Source organism: Falco naumanni, chromosome 1, assembly GCF_017639655.2.
Source record: "Falco naumanni isolate bFalNau1 chromosome 1, bFalNau1.pat, whole genome shotgun sequence".
NCBI classification, from domain to species: domain Eukaryota; kingdom Metazoa; phylum Chordata; class Aves; order Falconiformes; family Falconidae; genus Falco; species Falco naumanni.
This window is the reverse complement of record NC_054054.1, coordinates 73635947-73660980: the sequence shown is the minus strand read 5'-3', so window position 1 is coordinate 73660980 and position 25034 is coordinate 73635947. Positions and strand designations below refer to the sequence as shown.

At 37.2% G+C, this 25034-nt stretch overlaps 1 protein-coding gene across 2 annotated transcripts in view; it reads left to right on the top strand.

Annotated features, from left to right (window-relative positions):
• The window catches only part of GRID2 (glutamate ionotropic receptor delta type subunit 2), a 731038-nt gene that overhangs the window by 592656 nt on the left and 113348 nt on the right, over positions 1–25034 (top strand). For both annotated transcript variants that reach the window (XR_005828679.1, XM_040599440.1), the window contains exons 11-12: positions 2802–3114; positions 24391–24529. Coding sequence is in view for 1 of the 2 variants with exons in the window: in XM_040599440.1 (XP_040455374.1) it covers positions 2802–3114; positions 24391–24529 (452 nt within the window). In the remaining variant the exon portion in view is untranslated. The remainder of the gene's footprint in view (positions 1–2801; positions 3115–24390; positions 24530–25034) is intronic.

Genomic DNA, 25034 nt, shown 5'->3' with positions numbered 1-25034 from the left:
ACATAATTGCATGGATTTGCCTTTCTATTTCAGAAACTCTAAGTGAACCTTAACTTCTTCAAGCTGATGTCTTCTCGGATCCAAGTTGACACGTTAATGACAAGCATTTCATTTTTTTGCATTTTCCAATTTTGATACAAGTTGACAGAATCTATATGTAGTTAAGGACACTCACCGTCAGTAGATCAACTGTTAAGCTTAAGCTTGGTTTTGTGCTAAACAGTTTTCTGGTAAACTGGTGTTTATGATTCAGTTTAGTAAGTTAAGAATATGAGTTGTCGTATTTCAGTGTAAACTTTTCTTTTTTTCTTTTTTTTTTTTTTAAACAGCTTAACACAGGAGTACTGAGAAATCAGGACTTATCTCTCTCCGTTCTGTTTTTTACTTTGCTACCACTGTTTAATTGCAAGACATAACTATATCACAGTTGCTGCTGCAGTATGACAAAGGAAATGCAACATTTCCATCAGGGCAACATTGTTGCTCTGTCATAGCTGGCTGACAACCAGAGTTGAACCATAATGCTGGGAAATTTGGAAAGGCTGCTCCCCAGAGATGTAAAATAGAAGCAATATTTCTACAACTACCACATACTGTGCTTTTTCATGCAGTGCCCTTCAATGTATTTCATGGAGAAATGTTCCCTTTGAAAAAATGGGGGGAAAAGGCAGAGAAAAAAAATCTATTAGTTGTTCAGTCCTACAGTGATCTATTATTTGTCAAAAGTATTTTTAATTACATGTATTGCTTTTCAGTGGAGAATCTTTAAACATCTTACAAATTTAACAATAATCTAGTGTGATAGGTAAGTTTTTTACTAACATGCTGCTACTTAATAACACAGCTAAAGTTAAACAGCAGGGGGTAAGTCTAGGACTTTGTGTTTCCACGTGTCCTCCTTTAACCCTGAATTCCTATTTCACTTTTTGATATACATTCAGGAAAAAAAACAAAACCACCCTATTCATTAAATATAACCGTATTTTCCTGTTTGACAGCAATTGGTACAGAGCGTTGGACTTTTAAATTTGAAAATTATTTTAAAAATACATTTATATTCATAATTGTGGAAAACAGTTCAAATGATGGCTGATTTGCGACTTGCTCACTGGAGCTAGGACTTAACCATTAGCAGATACTGTGAATCACTCAAGTCACTGGTTGACTAGAAGTTTTCTTATCAGAGGATAGAGACTCAGACAACCTGAATGTTTCCATGGACAATTCTAATCAAATTTTTTCTTGGATTACTGACTGAGTTTACTGTTGCCCTGTGCAAAGGACAGTTAAATCATCACTCACAAAAAATTGTTAGAAAGGGACATGAAGTGAATTCATGAAGACATGCTTTCAGCTGTGCACATCAACACTGCTTCACTTAAGACACTAGAGTATCTAACCCCTAAATTAAAGCTGAAGCTCTAATTCATGGCTTTTAAGCAAATCAGTATTTTCAAACATGCTTTTGTCCAAATCATCAAGCCTCCAGCTATCTTCTGCTACTTTCTCAAACCAGTGAACAATTAATATAAAGTTGAAGTAACATCATTTAAACTGAAGGCTGAAGTGCACTGTGATTAAAGGTATGTTTGTACCATGGGCTGCAGTGTTATGCAGATGGCATAGAAGAGCCCAGATGATTTGCAAATTTGATTCTAATCAGTTTCGGTGGCCATAGCTTCCCACTTAATATTTCTCATCACATTTCTAAGGAGCTAGAAATCTTTGCCTTCTTTGGACAAGAAGAAAGAAATTCGGGAGAGTTAATAAAATTTGACATTCTACTTTCAAGTCTTTGTTCTCTCCTCACCCCCTTCCAAAGGACCACATACTGCTTTAGACAGAACAGGAATGGATTAAATCAAACTAGTAGCAGCTTAAAGTATTTTAAGCACTCTTTTTCATATTAAAATATCTAGAATTTAAAGTCTTTTTTTTTTTTATTTGGTCTTTTTAATATGGTGATAATGTGTCTGCTTTAAATACCCTTTCTTGTTTTCACTGCAGTTCTAATTGTACCTCTGAAAAGTAAAATAACACCTGCTGTAGTTGTACCTGGTGTCTCCGGAGACCTAATACCCAGACATGCTGTGAAATATAATTATAAGATCAAGGAATGCTATTCATTCTCTTCTCATCTGAAAAGGGTTCTTCAAATTATAAAAAATGTAAATGGCACAAAGCAAGTCCAAGGTAGCTGCAGGACAGGTTGACATAGAGAACTGCTTAGCAGGAGGATATAGAGGAGTTAATAGTAAAGGAACTCTGTGAAATATCTGCTCTTCTGCACTTCAGACTCCGCAGCTAAAATTGAAGTTTTTCAGAATTTCAAGTGCCTCCAGTGCAGTGGCCTTTTGTTGCAATCATCATGCCATCAAAATTTTGCATATCGGGTGGCTCTGTCAAGCAACTAATTTCCTGTAATTGGAAATGTTAATCAAAAGGTCTGCCTTTTGCCACTATGACAATGATGGCTTCAGAAAGCCAAGCTGAGAATGACCAGAAGTAGGTTTCCTCCAGCTATTATCTGTATTTGCAGTATTTTGATTCCTTGGAAAATAACAATATGGAGAGCTAATGTGCCTGAGTTCACCAAGTGAGATTTGCTTACAGAAACTAAGATAGGTGGTACAGCTATTCTTGTCAAGCCTTACTCACGTTTCTGTGTTCGCATGATGATGCTTTAGATTTTGGCCTTGGCATCTGCTTCTTCATAAATTTAGCTGCTAATAAATCACAGAGGAAAGATCTTTACTGAAGCTCCAGCTCATGCATGTTGTTCTCTCTCCCTCTTTCCTCAGAGAGCTGATATAGGGATTTCTGCCTTAACCATCACCCCTGAGAGAGAAAATGTGGTGGACTTCACAACACGTTACATGGACTACTCAGTGGGCGTGTTGCTTCGAAAGGCAGAGAAGACAGTGGACATGTTTGCTTGCCTGGCACCATTTGACCTCTCCCTGTGGGCATGCATAGCTGGCACTGTGCTGTTAGTAGGGTTATTGGTCTACCTCTTGAACTGGCTCAACCCCCCACGTCTTCAGATGGGATCCATGACCTCCACAACCCTCTACAACTCCATGTGGTTTGTGTATGGATCCTTTGTGCAACAAGGTAAGAGACAGAGGGAAAACCTATATATCCTCCCCATTACTATAGAGACCTTCTTCTTCCCTGCCTCCCTCCCACAGCCCACAAGGGACTGGAAGCATTACAAAGCCTTGTGCTATAAGGATTCTGAGAGTCTTGGCTACTCAGTGTGGGAACTGTGAGAAGTTTGAAGCACTACATGCTAGCTTGTTTTGATTTGTAGTTGTCTAATTACAGAAAGATGATGTTTTGCTGGGAAAAAGAAGTATTTCTCATCATCTGCTGGAGAATTGGTCATAGTTAACCCGAGTGCTATGTTCTTATGCAGTCAGACAGAAAATGTTGGGATTTGACTTTTGAACTAAGTTTAGAACTAGTCACCAGTGCTAAATGGTCTTATTGCATCTGATGTTCTTTCCTCTCTCTTCTTATTTATCTCAGTTTTCCTGTCTAATGTTTAGACTCAACCTTCTCTGGTCTCCATGGATGCTTTTTCAACCCCCTCTAGCATCTGGTGTAGCCCAGGCTCTTCCCAATTCTGTTTATATTCCCAAGTCCTTCACAATCTACCTCTTCTGGCAGAGCTTTAACCATGCATCCTAAAGACATCAGGGGCTATGGATCTTGGCTTGTTACACACTACTTAAAATTTTGGCCTACAAATTAAGGTTGTAATGCAAAGTGGAATAAGAAAGCACAGCTTCATATGAGAACAAAGAAGATTTAGGTAATAATGCTTGACAACAAAATGAAACAAATACCTTCTGGCATATCTATGTAATTGTTCATCAGTCACTACCTGCACCCCAGGTATACCTATTTGTAATTGTGTGGAGCATCTGCTCTACAAAAAGCCATGGCCACTGCATGCAGCCTCAAAACTCTCAGATGTATTTTTTTTTGATCTGTAACTTAGAAATTACATTATTCCCTGTTAGAAACAATCAGATTACATCCATAAAAGCTAAAGGTATACATGAAAATAAAATATGAAACAACATCCAAAAAGAAAGAAGAAAAGCTGAAGCTAAGAATTTCTACAAGAGGTATGATTTTAAACACATTGACCTAGAGACATTACTTTTGAAACTATCGTTTCATTGAGCAGTGATGGCCAGCTGAGAAGAGCTGAAAATTGTTTCATGTTTGTTGTGGATTTTTTTTAAAGAAAACCAAAGACTTCAGAGTTAGCTAAGAGCTACAAAAGTTTTTTGGATGTATGTGGGTGGGTTTATAAAGTTTTGTTTCTGTCCAAAATATTCCCAGTGTAACCATTTAGGGAATCCAACTGTGAGAGAGCAGTTGGTCCGTTACAGAGCTAGACTCATTATATCTGTCTGCTTGTTAGGTTAAAACTTGTGGATTAGTTTCTTTACTGCATGAATGTGAGTAATTTTACATACATTTATTGCTTGGTATTAGCCTTAGCATCCCTGCTGTACTTCCAACATCATTAGTCTCTAAAAGCTTTATAGGAGACTGCCCAGCAAAGTTTTAAAGGAGGCAAAGTAATTTAACCGCACACTTCAATCTCATGAATTATTATCTGAATTGTTTGCATTATGTCCACCCAAGTAAGCCTGTGTTGCCTGGTGTGCCAAAGTTTCCTAAGTCTTTGGTCCAGAGTGGTAGCCTGCAAAGGAGCCCTTCAGTCCATGCTCAGTTAGCTTACAAAGAAAAGGTTGTTTTGACCAGTCAGTAAAAATGAGCACTTGAGGAAGGCTTAGGGGGAAACCTTGAATTAAGCATGAGATGAGGAAGAAATTAGATGAAAAGAAGAGGGACCAGATGGCAAAAAAAAAAAAAAAGCAGAATTTACTGTAAAAAGGAAATAAAAAGAATTTGTTCAAGGAGATCTGCATCCACTCCCCATTGTAAGAGCGTCATCAGGTTCAACTCAGCATTATTAAAACTCCCTGGTGGGATTTGAAAGCTGGAAGCACCAAAACAGTTGTGGGACTTCAGAAAAAGAAATTCGCAGATCTTGGAAGTTAAGAGGAATTCATTTACACAGAGAGAGAGATATCTTACCACCCTACCAAGTGGATTTTCAGCACAACTCTTTAGAATCCGTTAGAATAATGTAAAATATTCACTTGGTTCCTACTGAATGAGGCAAAGCTATAGATACATCTCTCCTTCAAGCAACAAGCAGGACAGTCCTTCATTTGCTATAAGGAAAAATGGCACAAATTTAATAGGGTTGATACCAAAATATGTGAAATGTAGATGAATTTCAACACAAAGACTCAGAAGACCTCAGGAATCCAGTGCAAAAAAAGAGATCTATTTATAATAGTGTTTCACTTTCAATTTGAACATAACAAAAACTATATTAGCTGAAGCATTATTGTTTACTAACCCTTGTGAATAAAGACAAATGAAAGTAATTTCCACTGACAGGCTGGCTATTGTGATAATTTTGCTTCTGTTTTCACTCATCAGCTCTTCATTCAGCAGATAAACTCTGCAGGATTGGGTTGGGTTTTTTTGTTTTGAGTAGCAAATCTGTTGCTATTAATTGTGATTGGCATATCTTAAGTGTGGCAGCATGGGACATTTCAAATACTGTCATGTTCACTTAAGAAGTCTTTCAGCCGCTGATTTAAAACATGACAAGGTACTCATTTCTGTTATCAAAACATACAGTCAAAGATACTTTCATATCCTGCACTGACAGGAACAAAGCAGCATGAACTGAGGATTACTACTGCTTTGATAGTGCTGGTTTTTTTGTTTGGTGTTAGCAAGCACGTTCTGGAGTAGTCTTCTCTTTCTTTACTCTTTACTGCTAGAGGAAAGATTTGCAAGCACACAGGCTGGCTCCAGACCTGCCAAGGCTCTGAAGGCAAAAAGAGGCCTGTGGTGCAAAAATACAAGTCACTCTTTTAAGAAACTTATAAACCATTTTGTTTGACACAGGGAGGACTTCTTTTGCTTGTTTCTTCTGAAAGAGTAAAAATCTCTGCAGATTTTAACAGGTAGCTTTGGTCCACTGTGTCGCTTTGTGTTTTCTTTCAGCCTTGACTCTGATGTTCTGATTAGATTCTATTAACAAGTTTTAACCTTTTGCAATTTTTGAAGCATCAGAGGAAAATACTGTCATCATTTGTAGACTGGAGTCAGTACAGACCAAGCCAATAGGTTTTAAGATAGCGCTATAATTACTGTCATAGTCACAAAATTTAAGTATTTTTAATTGTTTCCTTAAAGGTAGTTTGAAACTTATTGTCAGTGCTTCTTATATCATTTAAACTCAGGTCTTGAACTTGGCTTTCAATCGTTTATTTTTTTCCCCATGTTGCAGTGACCAGTCTAGATACTCCTTTGAGACTCCATAACATAGAGGTAGAATTTCACAGTTGCCCTTTTAATTTTATATTCATTCATTAGAGAAATCAGTGTGTGTGTGTGTATTTATACACGTTATTTTTGTATTTGTAAGATACATGTGATTTTTTTTTATTACAAGAGACAATTTTGAGGATAAAACTGCAATGTAACTGGAGAAGCTTAATTAATACAAAAGTGTGTAAACTGCAAAGGGGAGAGGGGGGGTGTTCAGTACTCAAGCCCTTCATTTAAACAAAAAACTATGTCCAGTGCACTGAAACATTTTCTCTTACTACCCAATATACCCACTGAATCTGCAATATACTATGACCACTAAGAAGGCAAAGACTTTTTAGTGATATTGGCCATGCAGTGCTGTGTGTTATACTAAAATCAAATGCTTCTGATTCTAAACTACTCATTCAGGCATGAATAGTTCAGATAACATCTATTATCTCCGAGTATTTATGTTTAAAGATTGAAGCAAATTTGTAGATTCAGACTGTGGAGTTGTGTTTTAATTCAGTGGTGTTGAAATCTAGTGCCAGGCTTCTGAATTTGTTCTTTTCCACTTGCTTATCTCGGAAAACTAAGTGGGAGAAGCTCTGTATTGTGCTGCTTTTCAAAATTCTCTTTGCCAGTTGGACAGAAGATGTTGATTTCCTTTTCAGTGGGTTTTCTCTCGCTCTCTCCCTCCATATTTTCCCTTGGCTTCTCAATCCACTCCTCACAGGTCTTGCTTTCTGCCTGCCTAACACTTCAACTGGTCCTCACCATTAGTGTTGTGGTCTTGGGTATCACTCATGCCCCCACTGGTCCTGCTGCTCTACTGCTCTTCCCCACTGACTTGGCGCCTCCCCAGTTATCTATCATTATATATTCAACAAAGCTCAACAAAAAGAAGTGCCAAGTCCTGCCTCTGAGGTGGAACAACCCCATGCACCAGAACATGTTGGGGGCCACCCAGCTAACTGAGCACTGGCACAGGTTGCCGAGGTTGCTTGTGCAGTGTCTATCTTTGGAGATATTCCAAAGCCATCTGGACACAGTACCAGGCAACAGGCTCTAGGTGGCCTTGCTTGGGCGGGGGGCTGTTTGGAGAAGATGACTTTTAGAGGTCCCTTCCTACCTCATCCAGTCCGAGTGATATATTATATAGTCTTTGCTCAGCTTTTGTGCTGTTCTGTACAACTGCATTTTCTTTCTCTTCAGCCCTGGTATTATTGCTATTCCTTCAAACTTTGCCCTCGCTAGAGCACGCCAATGTTGGAAAACAGCCAAATGAACAAGGACCAAAGCACTGTCTCAGAGGGAAAATTGGGTTTACTAAAAACTTCATCGAGATTAACTGAATCAACTCACTGCAATGGCACAATGTCTATTTATACTTGCTGAGAACCTAGTTTATTCTCCTGAAAGTTTTCTATCAGCTTCCTACTAGTTTATGGGCTCTTGTTATGCAATACTCTAGAGAGCACTCTGCTCTCACCATTACCAGAGAAAACCAATGATTTAAGGAGCAGAAGTTCAGGATTTAGAGTTATCCCCAAGCCTTTTTGTATAATAGACCATTTTTTGAGACAAGTGAAATGCTCTGTATTTTTTACCAAGAACTTGCAGAGGAATGTTCTAGAGGATTTTATTTTGAGAGCAGCCTCTCAAATTTTCCTTCAGGAATACAGTGATAAGCTTACTTAGTTTAAAATAATTGAGCTGAATGTAAACAAAATAATGAAGTTACATAGAAAATGACTATGTTTTGCATTTTGTATGAAAGGCTTTGTCTCTCCCTTATCCTATTCCCTTCATTTTACTTTTCATTTTTGTCTAAGAGGAAGTATTTCTGACCTGGTCTGGCAGGATTGTAGATTATGCAGGTAAGATGCAAGGTTCTGTTTCACTTGGCATTGTCTGTAAGAAACAAAACCAGGCAGATTTTTATCTTTGGGACTTTTTTGCTATAACAGAAAATATCTTTAAAATGTCTGAATCATTCAAGATTTAATCACTTCTCAGTGATTACAACAAAACAAACAATTCTGATATATTTATAAATACAGTTTGACCACACGATAATGGATGCTTGAAGTATTACCCACAAAAGTATTATTTTCATCAGAATTTTTAACACTCTTTCTTAACCTAGCAAAGTTATGAAATTATGTAAGCATCACTGGTGGGCCATTTTTTTTATCCCCTTATGTTTGTTTAGTTTAAAATTCTGGTCACAACTGGAGGTTTTGATTGGTCATCAATGGTGTCAGTAATGGTCAGTTATGTTCATAATGCCCAGTAAATGAGCAAAACTTACTGTTTGCCTTGTTTAAATTACATTTCATAAAAGCAATAAAATAGACTCCAAGCTTTGGCACTTCTATGTCGTTATAATACTTTGCGGATGGTTAAAGCTGCTCAGAATTCTCAGTCTTGTTCCTTGAATTACTACCCAAGTTGTGATAGAATCCTCCTGAAATGCACTGCCTGGAGTGTGCTGTTGCTTAATAAGTTACTTCATCTTGCTTATCTCACTCTTGGCACATCCATATCAGCAGGAAACCATTATGCTGTAACAACGTATCTTAGTGACATTTTCTCTTAATTAACTGTACACCAATCTCTATGTATTTAATATTCAGAGGAAAACTTTGAAAGCATTTTGAAAAAAACATGTTAGAAATCAATTATACCTTCACATGCAATAAAACCTAATTATTTTTTAAGTCTAGAAAACAAAAAAGATCCCATATAAAGACTTTAGTTCTAAGACCTAGTTCCCAGTTTTGACTCTGCACTTCATCTTCTGGCTGACCATAGATACTTCATTTAATAATTTGTATATCAATTCTCGGTTGTAAAAGGGAAATATTATCTATCTTCCTTCATAAAAATATGTTTTATATGTTCTGATAGAAAGCAAAACTTAAATGCCAGTCTCATTAATTAACTATTTTAATTGCTCTTCAAACTAATGCCAAGTCTTGACATCTTCCTTTAACAAGAGGAACAGAATTGCTGAACCTAAAATGCACTAAGCTGGGAAAATGAAAGTCAGATACCAAACATATTAAGAAAAAAAACAGTTTCCATCTTTTTCTAGCACACACACCAGCAGGTGTGTTTGTGGCATTATACTTCCACCTTTAAATGTGAAACCCCCAAATTCTCATTTTACTATATTAAATCTAGGCTTACATCATAAAGTCATCTCTCTGAAAGAGGTACTACAGCCCTGTGTTATCCATGCTGCTTTTCCATACGTCTCAATGGTTTGGTCAGCCCTCTTAACAGCATTCAAAACTAACTAAATTTTGGCGGTTGTGTTCTGTGTCTCAAATGTGTTTGGAAACTACAAGTGATCACTGGAACTGACAATATCTCCCAAGAATCATTGTCATGTATACAGACAGTGCACATTTGCAGACATTGGATGTAGCTTTATGTGCATACCAATTTCAGAGATTTAGATGATTGTCTCATTTTGAAAATGTAATTCCAAGGAATAACCATGCTCCAAGTAAAATGTTCAACAGTGTGGGCATTTGTTTGCAGCAATGTGATATCACTAGTATTAAACTGCCAGGAGATATACTTGGATTTTCCCCTAAATTGAAGTTAAGGCTCAGGCAGTTCTCAGAGGCATCTAAAATAATGGATTTCTATATCTTGTGTGCACTTGCTCGCTTGAGTAATAGCACTGGGTACATGAGGCAGTATATTTAGAGATGTTGTGCCTGACACAACTTCTGTGAGGAGGTGGAGAATAAATGGCAGTGTGAAAGCCCAAAAAACACCTTCATTACCCTAGGACTAGCTCCAAGCCTGATTAATTGACTGTGACAAGGTAATGTCTGCCTGGCTATAGTATAAATGGTGATCAAAACCAAATGAGGCAAAAGGGAAAGTAGAATTGGGTGTCTGTGGCACCTATCCATCTTTCTCTGTTCTTTCAAAAGCATCCTAAGGTGAATATTTTACTCAGAATATTTTCTTTAACCGCTTTGATTTCTAATATGATTTTATACTACATTTGGGTAAAGAATGTAGTTAGAATCAGATTAAATAATCAGTTATGACTTTTCAGAGTTCACCTGTGTATAATATATATTTAATTGAGAAAGCGAGGTAGACCAATTTAGCCAGGAACTGAATGGTTCTTGCATGGAGGAGGACTGTAACCCACATTTTTATCTGCGAAGATGCTTAGAAACTGAAAAAGCAAGCCCAACTTGCCCTGCTATTCGATTTTTCTTCACAGAAGCTTACACTTAAGTTGGCAGTTTGGGCTGTTTGGAACCCATGGTAGTTCTCCATTGCTTTTCTGGTTTGCGGGGAGTCCCTCCTGTGCAACAGTTGTGCCATAGCTGCATCCACCCATGCAGCTTTTCTTCGTAACACCAACTGGTGGGTAGGTGCCAGGAAAATTGCCTGTAAACTGTAAAGGCAGGAGCAGCAAAGAGATTTTGATGCTGCTGACAGGAGTCTCTGTTCTTCAGCTGTCGAGATTTTTTTTCCTCAGACCTCTTGTAATATTAAAATGTGTATAAAAGGAGTAGGCCAAAATTAATATGGAAAGGAAGCATATGAAGATACAAAATTAATTTTTTTATTAAGTTAACCAACCCGTTGCTTTCCCTGATTGCTGAGATGAAGGTCCGCTCTCAGCAAATATGAGAAAAAGAGCGCTGTTGGGGTTTTTATTTGTTTTTTTTTTATTTACTCAGCTTCCCAGCATGCAAATTAAGAGGATTGCCTTCATTACAGCAGCATTATCTTGTAGGAACCTCATGCTGCTTAATTTTTGTTCTTCTACTGTCAGTAGGGAAGTGAAAGATCATAAAGTAGGACTTTACCTTTTCAGTGCTTTTGAAGTTAGTGAGATGGTATTGGCTTAAAAATGTGTGATACCCCATTTACCAGATAAAAATGGAGATGAAGAAATATGTGGTTTTGACTGAAGAGTCTACTTCCCTCACACTGGGATAGAATAAAGGTAACAGTGAAGGGGAAAGATAGAAAGTCTTCTGCAAACAGGCTGTTAAGGAATGCTGATAATAAATCTGTTGAGTGGGAGTGTTCGTAGTTCACACCCAGATATACTTGCTAATAGAACATTTTTAGGTATAAGCATGTATTCTGTTCTTACAATAGCTTCTTTCCTTTCTGTATCTGCTCTTAAAGAGGAAAATCCTCACAATCCAGTAAAGTCATCTTTGAAGTCGCTTTTCACTTCTGACAAATCTGAGTCATGATCTTAAGCAGGTTGATATCTGATTTGCAGTAAAAAAACAGGTTATTCATCTTTCAAACATAAACATTTGTCTTAGTTATTTTCATCAATAAATGACATTATAGCATTATTCTAAGTGAAACTTAAAAGGACAAGGGTTTTCTTCTTTCCACTCTTCCTATGACCTGTCGTACTACTTTAGGTTATCCGAGCTTTAGAGATCACTTTGGTAACAATATTACAGGATGTCCCTTGAAGGAGAATTTTAGTCTAAATTTTAAAATGTGTTATTTAGTAACGTAACTAGAGCTTCTGCATTACTGATGATTGAATTCTGTAAGGTTAGGAGTTCATTGCAGAGAAACACCCTGAAAATTAAAGGATAACTAGAATTAGTGACATGAAAACTAAACTAATGTAGCCAAGATGTCTGTGATTCACTTGCCTCCAAAGTAGTCAGGTGGCACTCTGTTATGATGGATGCTTGGAAAGCTTGCAAGAACAGATTTATAAAGCATTTCATAATACTTTGAAAGTTCAAGCCAAAAACTATCTTTCAGTATATGATCTTCTTTAAAAAAATTCCCTTCACCCCCAAAATCTGAGTCTTGGAGCTGTGTAAAGGTAAAAAAAAAAAAAAAAAAAAGATGATGGGGAAAAGTACCTGTCAAAAGCTGTGGAGGCTCTACTGGAATTACTGTTTATCCTTATGATCTCACTGAATTGTCTTTTGTTTGACTTGGTTCATAGTGGCTCAGTTTCAGCCAAAGGGGACTTTCTCCCTCGTGCTCATAATGTCCTCCCTGACAGGCTCTTAGCTAAAGCAGCACTTTAATACCTCATTAATGACATTGTTCGATTTAATGTTAATTGCATGTACAGATGGCCTGTTTTCAGTCCATTGTGCACAGGGTTTTTTTGCCGGGAAGGTACTATGTAAAACTCTGCCATTATTCTGTGGAAAGGCCACCACTATGCAAACTATATGTGACAGTTAACTTCTTAGCCACTTATGAATATGTACCATAGATGATAATTGTGGTGGATTGTTTGAGGCTGCAGAGCATTTGAATCCAGCCATTAGTAATAGGGAGACTGGGTCTCAGCATCTCCTGAAATCTAATCAGAAGGCTGCCAGCCTGCAAGGTGATTTGGTAAGATCAAGTGCCAATATTCTTTAAAATAAGAGTATGCATGTATCATTTTGATGCATTCGTGGTGGCTCCAAATAGTGCCTTTATACAGGCATGCAGTCGGGTGCAATCTTAAAAGCACACCTTGCAGTGCTACAGGGTAGGATCCTCAGAAGCTCGTCATATTTGTTACACATGTACTTTGAGCTCCATTTTGTGTTTGCCTCTGCGTCTGTGTATGTCTAGAATCATATCATGTAAAATTATTGTCCCATGTTGTAAAAGTAGCAGTGAAATATTATCTGGTCAAAGTTTCTTTTGAGCAAACAGCTGTTGGTAAAATTGTTAGGCTTATTGCACTATTATTTATGATTATGTGATTGAGTAGTGCTGTATTGGGTAACCCCAAAATTAAATTTGAAACCCTGCTAAATCTTCTAGTAAAACAATGCATTTTAGCAGCATTAATATGAGAGATTTTGTCCAACTTATTCATTAGAGTTGGGCAGCCAGCCTCACAGTTCCAATCTGGTCATAGTTACAGCAATCAAAAGATTTGCTTTCAAATACGGAGACTTTGCATGATATTTTGGCATCTGGATATGTGTAGTATAAATCTAGTAATGCTTCATCTAAGAGCTCCCAGTAACTTCAGCAAATACAAGTAGATGCCTCCGTTTCAAACTTTAGCTGCAGCCATTACTCTTCTTTTGTAATAATAGAAGAGAAAAACAAAATGTAGTTTTGTGATACATTTGGCAAAAATTTAGAAGCACTTTAAAGTGTATCTATCCCCTATCTCTGCAATTATGTAGCACAAGTCACTACAAGTTACTGGTATTAAATTACTGCACACTATTATTTGTAACATTTTCTTTTATCTATGATGTGCTTTGATTTTCATTTGAAAACATCATTATTTTTCTAATTTCACAGAAAGATGGAATTCAACCACTGCAAAGTTGCAATATCTGAAATAAGTCATTTATTTTGTGGGTCTGGACTCAAAAGCTAGGAATTAATTCCTTTAGCTTTTTAAAATTCATACTGTAAAAACTACATAATAGAAATGCAAATCTGATTAATGTATGCTGTTGAAGTATCACCAATACCAGGAGAAGATAGACCACAGCCATTTGCTACGTGGTGATACGACATGCTTCCTTCCCCAACTTTTGCCTCTTTTCCACTGTTTCAGCAAAATGGGTGGAAAGAAACGCTTTATTATTGGGAAAGGAAATATAAATATGCTCTAACTAATATGTTATGCTAACATCATTTTAATCAGGTAATTATTAAAGGACTGTTTGGCCTTTAAGGACATTGATTTAATGGGAATTAATTTAATGATTGAACACTGTTTGTGTAACATTATCATTGCTAGTGATGCAGAAAATTGGAATCTCAGCTCAGCTGAAAAGAGGTTAGACTTTCCATTATCACATTAGATCCCTTTCTTCTGGAATACAGTTATTAGACCCTTTTTTGTACTTTCAGTATATATCTTAATGTTTGCATTTTACCTAAAAATTCCTGAATAGAAAAAGTTAAAGTGTTCATCATTGTACTGTTCTAAATTTTACTCAGAGGCTTGAATGTCTGTTTAATGTAGCCTTTAACAAAGTCCACTAGATTTTGGGTTTGACTTGCTCTTGCTTCTCCCATGCAACAAATTTTCTCTGTTTTCGTTCTCTGCAAACCCAATCATTATGTTTAGGATGAATAGGGGTTTGGTTTATGGAATGTTTTTACAGCTGTGAAAAAGCAGCAGCTTTACAAAGTAGTAAAAGACAGAGCACAGTTCTATCTAGATTATTCTGAGGCTGAATCCTGCACTGTATGGTCATAGCTTAGCAGTGATTTGGAAGAGACTCTGACTCATTCATTCTCAAAATGGAAATGGCAAACATTACAGAAAGCCTGTACTCAGTACCTGAGCATTAAGACAGAGTTAAAACAGACCTTTACATGTACAACCCCCATTTACATAAAGGGATGTTGTATCTGGCTGCCCTTCTTGATTTGCCCTTAGTAGTGCTATTGTCATGGATTATTTTTCAGCTTTATAGAGCCTCTAACTACTGTTGTATATAAATTAGATCTAGGAAGAAAAGGGGGGCTCTGTATAAACAAGTGATTGGAAGCATGTAGTGAATAGCCATGCCTGACTTTTGCAGATAGATTAATTTTCAAACAAAATTTTAATCAAGGATGCCTATGACAGTTCCTGCTGTGTCTTGGCAGAGTTTTACAAGGGAGTCTGGTGGCCAAATGATTAGCCCTCTGTCACATTCTAGAATGAAGCCATTGCAGTAAAGACAGCAAGCTGGGCAGGCTTGGTATTTGAAGACAGAAAAAAAAATTTGACAATAGAAGTGGTAGAGGCTCAAATTTATAAAGACTCTGCAGGTTGCTAATCCAGTGGTGATCCAACGCAGCAGTAGGCTGAAATGCTTTGCACTGGGTAGCACTAGCCCTTTCCTTGGTGCTAGAGCATTTCCTAGCTTCAGAGAGGAGGGTTTCAAAGAACATGACTGAAGATTCTGTGTTTCAAGCAAAATAGTTTGTGGGTAATCGTTTGGGCCATCTTTAGGACATTTCTGTTTGTCCATCACATTATGTGTCAGGGCCCTTTGACTAGATTTATAAGATGCGTACACTGGGCTGCAACTTGATGAGGGCTTGGTGGCAGTGTCACTGGTCCTTGATTAGCCCCATCATTTGACATCCCAGCATGGGTAATCTCTTCCTATTAATGAGGAAAAAGAGCTGAGCAATGAGCCTTAGCATGCAAGTTAAATGCCAAAGGCACATACAAACAGATGCACAGCAGCAGCAAATGGAGGATTTTCAGGAGTTTGCAAGATAGGAAACGTAACTTGGAGGTGATTACTGGTCAGAAGCAACCAAGAGTGACAAGGTAGCATGGTAATCTCTTTTTCAGATGGGAGCTGGCTTATGCCTGGCCTCCTTGGTAGGAGGTGGGAGGGAGCCTATATCTACCTGCACAAGGTTGCACATATGCCCTCAGGTTAGCTGGCTCCCAAATTTGTTGATAAGGATCTATAAGCACATATAAGATGCAGCTTCTCAAACTACTTTACAGATTTCAAATGATTAGAAGTGATTTGAAATAAGCCTGAAGGAGAAGAAAGATCATCTCAGATATTCTCCCTGTCACATAAAGGGGAGAAGTAAATGAGGAGAGCTTTCTTTTGTGGATCATTACTTCCCTTCTGGGAGGGCAATGAGGGCAGTGCTTCCCACCCAGATGAAAGGAAACAATCTTCCAGGGAGCAAGTGTAATGAGATTAGTCAGGGGATCATTACACTGACAACAACAAATGGTAAAGAGTAAGTGATTGTTTAGTTCAGAAGTAAGACATTGGGGGGGGAGTGTGTGTGTGTGTGTGTGTGTGTGTAATTAATCAGGGCACCAAACGACAAAGTGAACACATTCATGACTTGCCTATAGACCAGTGCAGGAAATCTGAGTAATAAACAAGAACAGATGGAAATACTCACAAATATAAATGTGGTCTTTGTGGTGTTACTGAAATCTAGCAGGAACATATGACACCATGAACTACTGAAAGACAGATGGACAAGGTGGGCAAAAGGGGAAGAGTGTCACTATGTCAAAATGACATTAGGTGTTGCAGAAGCATTGAGAACTTGGAAAGAATTGATCTTGATTTCTTGTGGGACCACGTGCTAATAGCTGGAGCACAAAATGAGATGGGAGTCAATGGCTGCTGTGGACCACCAAATCACACTGAAGTAGAGGAAGATTAGCTCCTCTAGCACATATCTGTAATGCATAAGGGAAAGTGTGAGGTATAATAGGGACATTCAATCTGAAGGATGTATGTTTCAAGTCTCAGGCTGCCCATGCTGAAGCATCTTGAATGCACATATAAAGCAGATAGAAAGAAAAAGGAACATTGATTACACCAAAGAGTTGAAAGCTACAAACTTTAGGAAAAATGATGTGGGGAGCAAGTGTACACAGAGGTGAGTCAGAGCTGAGAACAACAGGAAGGAGGGCTTTGAAAATTTTATTAGGAGCTAAAGAAACCTTAAATGGAAGTGGTGCATTAGGTGAAGGTGATACCATTCAAAGTAGTTATGCCGGGAAAACAATAAGTATTTCTTTTCTTTGTTAGTGAAAAAGGGAATTAAACACTTTCCATGTCAAGAGCAACTCAAGAGGATGCTAAATGACAGCTACTAACATCAGATATTTTCAAATCAGCACATCCAAGCAAATTTCACCCAAGCCTTTTAAAAGAGCTTGTTAAGGACCACCCAGGACCACTATTTGTTGATCTGACTCCTGGAGTGTTGGGCAGGTTTTATAAAGCCGAAAAATATAATGTAAAACCTAAAGACCAAACCGAACCTTCAACTCAAGTGTTTCTTCCATCTTAATGTATGGATGTAACAACTTGAAAGACTTCACAAATATAGACAAACACTTAACAGTTTCAAAATATGTCACCATTAAAAAGTACGGCATTGAAGATATATACTGATAAAGAACATTAGTGTTTCTCAAAGACTACAATAGCAGCCTGTCTCCTCAAAATCATCCAGAGGAGGAGGAAGGCTGTAGAAATAATGGGGAAAAGGAAGCCAAAGCCTGTCCATGGTAAGTATATCAGCAGCATACAGAAAATGCTTTATAATGTATCACCAGGACCCACACCTGAGCTAGACACTGAACAGTACCTGAAGAGAGAGAATACTGTTGGAAGCTGATGACAAAGGATACAAAAGGAGATTTTCAGTATAGACAGAGATAGGATATGTTTAGTATGTCCCTTAAGCACGGTGTTTGTCATATAAAGGACTCGTGTTCAGCAAAAAAGAATGGGCCAGCTATAAACTCTGAAGAGCTGTAATGCCGTTGGAGTACACATGTGAAAGTGTCTCCTCTATCAATTGTATGCTAGGAAGACAGACTTCAAAAATTTATCTAATATTTCAAATTATAAGATTAACGAATACCAACATCCAAATGAGTTTACAATGGCTCTACTAAATTATTTTTATGGTAAATAGAAGAAAATATGAAAAAATTAAAATATTTTAATGTCTTAAAATGTTTCAAATATCTCCTCTGAATTTCTCATTTACTTCATGTTTATTTTCAGAAAACTAATAAGTGAACATACCTTGACAATGAAAACCTCCACTACACATGACTTTTACATTCTTATTTATATTAAAAAAAAAAAATGTTGCTTGATCTTTTAGATTTGATGGAAGATTTTATAATCACTTTACTATTAAAAATTGGTTCCCTTTCAATCCTACTGCTTCCAGCGAACCAAAAGTACAATTCCTGTAACTTGTAACCTCATATATTTGGAGCATTGTCATAGTATTAATATTAACGGTAGTAGTGATGCCTAGGTGCAGAGCTCTCTCTTTAGGAAGTAAAACCTGAAGAAACATTTAATGTGTAAAATAAAATATCTGAGTGTTTCTTTTCATATAAAAATTTAAAACAAAAAATCACTACATTTTAATAAAAATAAAGTGTTAGGGGAGAAACAGGTGGTGTGATGAATAAAAGCAATAGCTGGCTTTTGAACTTGTCCAGACCTTGTAGAATCTGGCTGCCAGCCCTGCCTCATGCTCAGTTCCTTCCCTACTCTCGGTCCCCTGCAATCTGCCAATATCTGCAAGACTAGGGAACTCAACCAGTGATTTACAAGCTTATTTGGAAGGCATTACCAATTCAAAGGATTGTATTCTCCTGTTGAAGAATACATGTCATGCCTGCTGTGGTCAATGGGTGTTAATGTCAGCGCACAATGTAATATTATAAACTCAGGTTATGACATGCCAGCTTATATGTTATGGAAATTAATGCACTCTTCGCGGTTCAAGGAAGAATGGAAAAGTATGGGTGAAAAATGAAAAGAAAGAAAGAAAAAGTCATGATGAGAGATTTTCCAACAACTTCCAAGCTGCATTTATTTCACAGCTGGTAGAAATAGGTACAGGCTTCATTGACTGTAAAGTATTTTTTTTGTCCTATACTCAATTGAACATTTCCAATTGAAAACAGGAGAGATTTTATATTATCGAGAAAGTTTTTAACAGAACAATAGCAATAGCTAATGCCCTGAAAGATTCTGCCTTTGAAGAGCTCTGCTTTGCAGACTTTTGTAAAGATAACAGACCTCAGTCAAACTTTAGGCTTTGTTTCTCACGGCAAAAATAGCTGAAAAATAAAATGCCTTTTCCTTTTTGTTAATACAGACTACTCCCCTTACACCCACTCTCTATTAATGTCCCTTTCACAAAGAAAACATAAGACATACATTGATCTAAACTATTTGCAACAGAACTCTGCACTTTATATTTGTGCAAATAGAAATTGCAGATGCACAGCATAATTGATGTGACTGTTCTAACAAGCTAAAGGCTAAACTGAAGCCAATCCCCAGTCCTTTGTGTTTTTTTCCAAAGGCCAATAATTCACTATATGTGGACAGAATATTTGCAAGCAAAACCAAAATCTGTCTCCAGATAACCCACCCTATTATTTCTGCGCCTTCCCCTTCCAAGCACAATCAAGATTCTGGCTTTCAAGTTTGGTAGTACTGGATTCCACAACAAAATGGTGACAATTAACATCTTTTTTGTGGTTCTCAAAATTATCTTTAAAAAGTCTGGATAAAACACCTTACACAGAAATTCAGTTTGGTGCAGACCTCTAGTAGAGACTACTGAGGAGTAAACAATTGAAATCTGACAAATTTATTCACAACTGAGATACGTTCTTAAAGTGAGAATGGTAGGGTAGCCTCAACAGTAAGCCTTGGTGACAAATTTAGTTTTGTCTATAATGAAAACCTAGTCTTTGGGATTTCCCTGGCAGGTGTGGTTATGACAAATAGAAATTGCAAGCTGTGATTCTTGCAGTGTCCTTCCTGTAGGAGAAGGGTAGAGACTTCTCATCCAAGCCTCTCTCTTCACATAGCTGCAGCAGACTCCCAGTCCAGCTCTCAACTCACCCCAGAAACATCATTTAGTAGAGTTATCGAGTTCAGGACATAGAATCATGGTGGTTTGTGGCTTTTGTCTGCATGTGAGGTTGTTTATAAAATAAATTTCAATAATGAATCTTCAAAAGGCATTATTGTTTTCAATAATCAGTTCTGAGTTTTCTCAATATTGTGGGCTCTATGCTACCAAGCTATTTGCTTTAGTAATAGTAAACAAAAAAATATTTTTGAGCTGTTAAGCAAATGGGTTTTATTTGTAAATATTGTGCATTCCCAGTGAAGTCGTTAAATTGATATTAAATTAGAGACCTTACCTTGCACGTTTACTGCCTGGATGACTTGTAACAAAAATTGCACCACTTTTCAGCAAGATGACTGCCACCAGACTTGATCTCAGAAATGTTGACTTCAGTTAAAACTTCTCCAAGAAACATTTCAACGTTTCTTTTTGTTCATAAAAAAAAAAAAAAAATTCTCCATTTCTATCTGAAATACTTTCATAGTTCTGGACTACGCAGATGAACCACTTTTCTTCAAGGAAACAATTGACAAACCCCTGAGAACAAGATGTTTGGAGAAACAGCCTATGCATTTTGAATTATTTTAATTATGTCTAGAATTATGGAATACCAAGATCTCACCAGGCTGTGATCCTCAATTTTCCTGTTTTACCCATTTTTCTCATTATTTCATTCCTCCTTCTTGCCTCTAATCCTCTCTTGCAATTTTTGACTTGAAAAAAACTTTACATTTATTGCTAACAAGGAAGAACAACTTAAAAGGCATTAGAAATCACTATGGGAACTGTTTACGTTCACATTTTATCTCCTAGGGTGGTTTTTTTTCCTGGTATTTAGGTCTGTTGTAATTATATATTATATTGTTTGCTTTGTCGAGACAATGTGTTATTTTTCTTACTTTCTGATATTTAGCTTGAAGCACTTGGAAAGAAATGGGAAGAAACAAAAATTCATAAGATAAGTTGCAGTCTAAACCTGTCATCTGAAGTAGGCCAGCATTAAACTAGTCTAGGATTGATGAAGGAGAGCTGCATTGGATGAGAGTGGGAGGACTAAAAGTAATTTCTTTCACTGTCACTTGTACGGTAATTCAGCTCTTTCAGAAAACTCCCAGTAAGATTTATTTTTGCGAGTTCAATTTACTCTGGAAAATATCTTTGCCTTCCTGCACATGCAATCAGAAAATTTTAAAGGCAGACTAGATTTTTAAATGATTTTTAGTAGACATCAAAAATATCAGCTGAATTATACTAGGAGCTGTAGCCACCGCATAGGTGATCTATAGGTAGTGGGCAAATCTAAAGAATAATACAGTGTCTGTATTCATTTGAGGTCAGTCTCTCAAAATGACAAAGCAACTCCAGGGCTGCTGGGTGTCTGATTTCAATTTGTGTCATAAGTGGAGCCCAGCATTTTTAAGTGTTGCTCAGCATGTTACAGCAGTAATGCTTTTAATATAACCACAACCAGCATGTTAACTCCCATTAATGAATTTTGCTATATGAATAAGGTGTCATAGGACAGATTTTACTCCAGTCACCAACATGTGTTAACATGGCATCAGGGGGTCCGCTTTGCCATTAGGGGTTATTAAGCTCTGCTGGTATGATATGAAAGACAATAGCAGGGAAAGACTTGTATCATCTTCTTGGCTCCCTCTTCCCTTGTGCTGTGTGTCCTGTGCTTAACCACTTGTAACTGGAATATGCTGTCATCCATAAAAATGTCCATGCACTTGAAACTAGTACTAGGTACTGGGAAGCAGAGCTCAGAGAGGTTTACATGCATGTCTCTTCTGCATACTAATTTAAAGTCAACAATAGTGACTGTTCCGTCTGTAGCTCTTTTTCATGGTAACGTGAATGGAAAGCCTATTATTGTTGCTCTCCTAACTGACTTGGTACTCTTCTGCACTGAGAAAACATGTAAATTTGGACTGAAAGAAAACTCTGGAAAGTGTTATCCCTAGAAACAAAACTGGGGGAAGGGACTGAAAAGGTTTCTTAAGGTGAGCTGTCGTGGTGCGGGAAGTTTTTAAGCAAACAGCACAATAGAACAAGACTGTATCACATTAAGTCTCCTAATAGATGCCAAAGAAATGATACTATGGCAGTAAAAGGTCTTCTTTGATTTTTGTTTCGTTCTTCCACTGACAGGGGTGGAGTACCCTGCCTGTACTGCTTAAAAATCATTCACCTTTGCAGTTGCAGTGTCACTCCTGCTTTAGAAATGGTGGTTTAAGGTGCATCAGTGCAAAAGTTTTGGAGTAGAGCAGGAGTGATGAATTATTTTGAGATGTGTTTATTATACATGTACTTGGACGTGGGCTTTGTCTTCAAGCTTCATTTCTTGGCTGCTGATATACAAGGTACAACTGTGAATTAGGAAGAAGACTTCACAAACACCTGGGTGAAAGCACTAGGGATAACCAGCACTCACAGTTTTTTAGTCTATTGTTAACATGGGTGTTAAAGAAGAAAAGGCAGCAGTAAGTAGTGGGGACAGCCTTACCGGTGTATGGAAAAACTATGCTGTACGGACAGTAAGGGAATGCTGCGGCTGCGGGGTCTGCGGTGGTTTTCATGGGCACTTGTTACACAGCATCCTCACTTGAAAACCAGAAGGCAGGTATGTGACTTTCAGTGGTCCTCAATTTTCTGACATTTGGTTTCAATAAAAAAAAAAAAAAAAATAATAAAAAAAAAAAAGTGAGAACCTAAAGTTTTACTCATTAAGCTGAAAAATGAAAATGCAGGGATGTCCAGGAGATCATTGGCTTCTTCTCTATCACTCTACCCAATTCAATTCAATATGAAAGTTATCTGCGGGGATTGGCATCTGAAAGTTAAAAGGGCAAACAGCCTTTTCCACTAAATTGATATAGCTGTCTGCTTTTTTCACTTTATTAAAACTCATTTTTAAATTAAGTATTCCAAAGACATTCTAAAAACTGTAGTAAAGTAGAAATATTCTATTAAAATCATTTAAAATTTATGCAGGAGAGAAAACCAGAGATTTTGAAATTGATGTTCATCTTCGAAAGTCCTTCTATTGAATTATCTCCTGATCTGATTGGTAGATTCTTATTTCAGATTATTACACGGCATCTTGGAAATAAAAGGAAATTTATTTCTAACTGTGCAGGTCTAATATAGGTTTTGGCTTTTCTTAAAAGACAAAGGATTTCTATACTTATATAGCAAAAACATAAATTAATTGAGTCAGTAATTATTTCACATATGGTACCAACTCCACATCAGTGAAATAGGAAAAAGCTTCAAATTTGTTTATTCTACAGTGATGCAGAGTTCCCAATGCTTTGTATAGGTAGGAGAAACTTTGAATAAAACAGTAAGATGATCCTTCATGTTCAAGCGTTGATTAAATACCTAGTTTGTGTGCATAATTGAAAATTATTTGTACTTGGAATGGGAATAATTGTGATTTGTATTGCCTTTAAACCTGCTTGCTGAGGAAATGTGAAGAAGTTTTTATGTAAGTGAAGATCCAGCACATTACAGATGATTGAATCTGTAACAAACTGCTTTTGCAAATCCCAGGTATTGTACCATCTTTTTTGCATCTGAGAAAGCGGTCTCAAAAAAATGACAACTTTTCAAATTGCTGAGTATACGTGGAGAGGAAAAGGATGAACATTTTGAGCAGTTGACCGTGGCTGTTTGCTGCATTCACCTGTTCCCCTTAGTTACTTGTAGCTGTAGCAGAACCTATTCTGCGGACAAAACGAGTGTTTTTGAAACAATGACTTTTCCTTCATCTAAAAATCTCTGATTCATACATTTTTAACTGAAAGAGATCTTTCAAAGATGCCAAACTAGTGTGTTTTGGGGACAGCTATTTGAATAAAAAGTAGTGCTTTTCATGGCTTGTTAAACTTGGCTCTGGTCACACAAGCGCGCAGCTCATCCTGGTAAATTTAATTGCTACTAACATTGTGCTTACATGGAAGTTGGATTTTAAAGGAAAGCAACTATGGGAATACAAAACAATTTTATGTTCTTCTTCAATATGTGTGATTGATTATTTTTATTTCGTGTCCAAGTTCACTTGCAGGAAGTTATGTGTATACATATAGTTCACATGAGCATCTGCCTGCCTACAGAACTGTGAAAAGTAATTGTGTTTTGATGGGGTTTTTTAACTTTATGTTCTCAAGAATGCTAGAAAAACTTAATTAAAGTTTGTAGATAAGATCTCTAAGGAAAAAACGCTCTTAAGAATTTACTTTTGCTGTTTTTGTTCTGAGATCTTGAAGTCTGTTTCCATTACTGGACTGGACTGGCAGATGAATTGTAGTCAAAGGCACAACAGCAAAAGAGATTAAATACAGTAATGACAGCTGACAGTATGGGTTTCCTTCAGCACTTTTCATTGCATAGAAAATGTGCTTCAAAGTTCTGCTCAATTTAATAAAGCACCTTGCTTTAGTTAACTGCTTTACCCTGTTGACCTTGGGACCTAGTTCTCTTCAGCAACTCATGAGCAATAAGGATCTTGGTTCCTTCTGCCAAATGAAAACTCTTGCTTTTCCTTCTTCCCCACAGGAGGAGAGGTTCCATACACAACCCTGGCAACCCGACTGATGATGGGAGCTTGGTGGCTTTTTGCTTTGATTGTCATCTCCTCCTACACAGCAAACCTAGCAGCTTTCCTCACCATCACACGCATTGAGAACTCCATCCAGTAAGTTGATTAAGAATAAAAAGAGGAAAAGGGGGGTGAACATACATATACGTAAAGAAGGGTATGAATGTTATACTTAAATGTGAGAAAAGGAAGAAATTTTTATCACCCTGAGAAGTAGTTTGGAAGCTAAAAAAATAACAATATACCATAGACTGCCAGCCTCCCTGGAGACACTGTCTTTAGGATCAGGACTGTGGGCCTCTGGCAGATACTTTTCTGTGGCATATATACATACACATATGTATGCACACATACATATTTTGAAAGAAGCAATTGAGTTTGAGATAGGCAGTATATCGGTATTTGAAATGAAAAAGTAAAAATTGTTGTGTGTTTCAGACTGTGCTCTCCATTCAAATTCATCCCACACTTGTGCTCTGACACTTTGATCAGGAGGAGCACAATGTTCTTCTTTGTATGCAGAGCTCAAAGCTGAATTCACATTTTCTTGCCAAGACCAAAATGTGTTAATAGCAACAATAAAAATTCATTTACTAGTCAT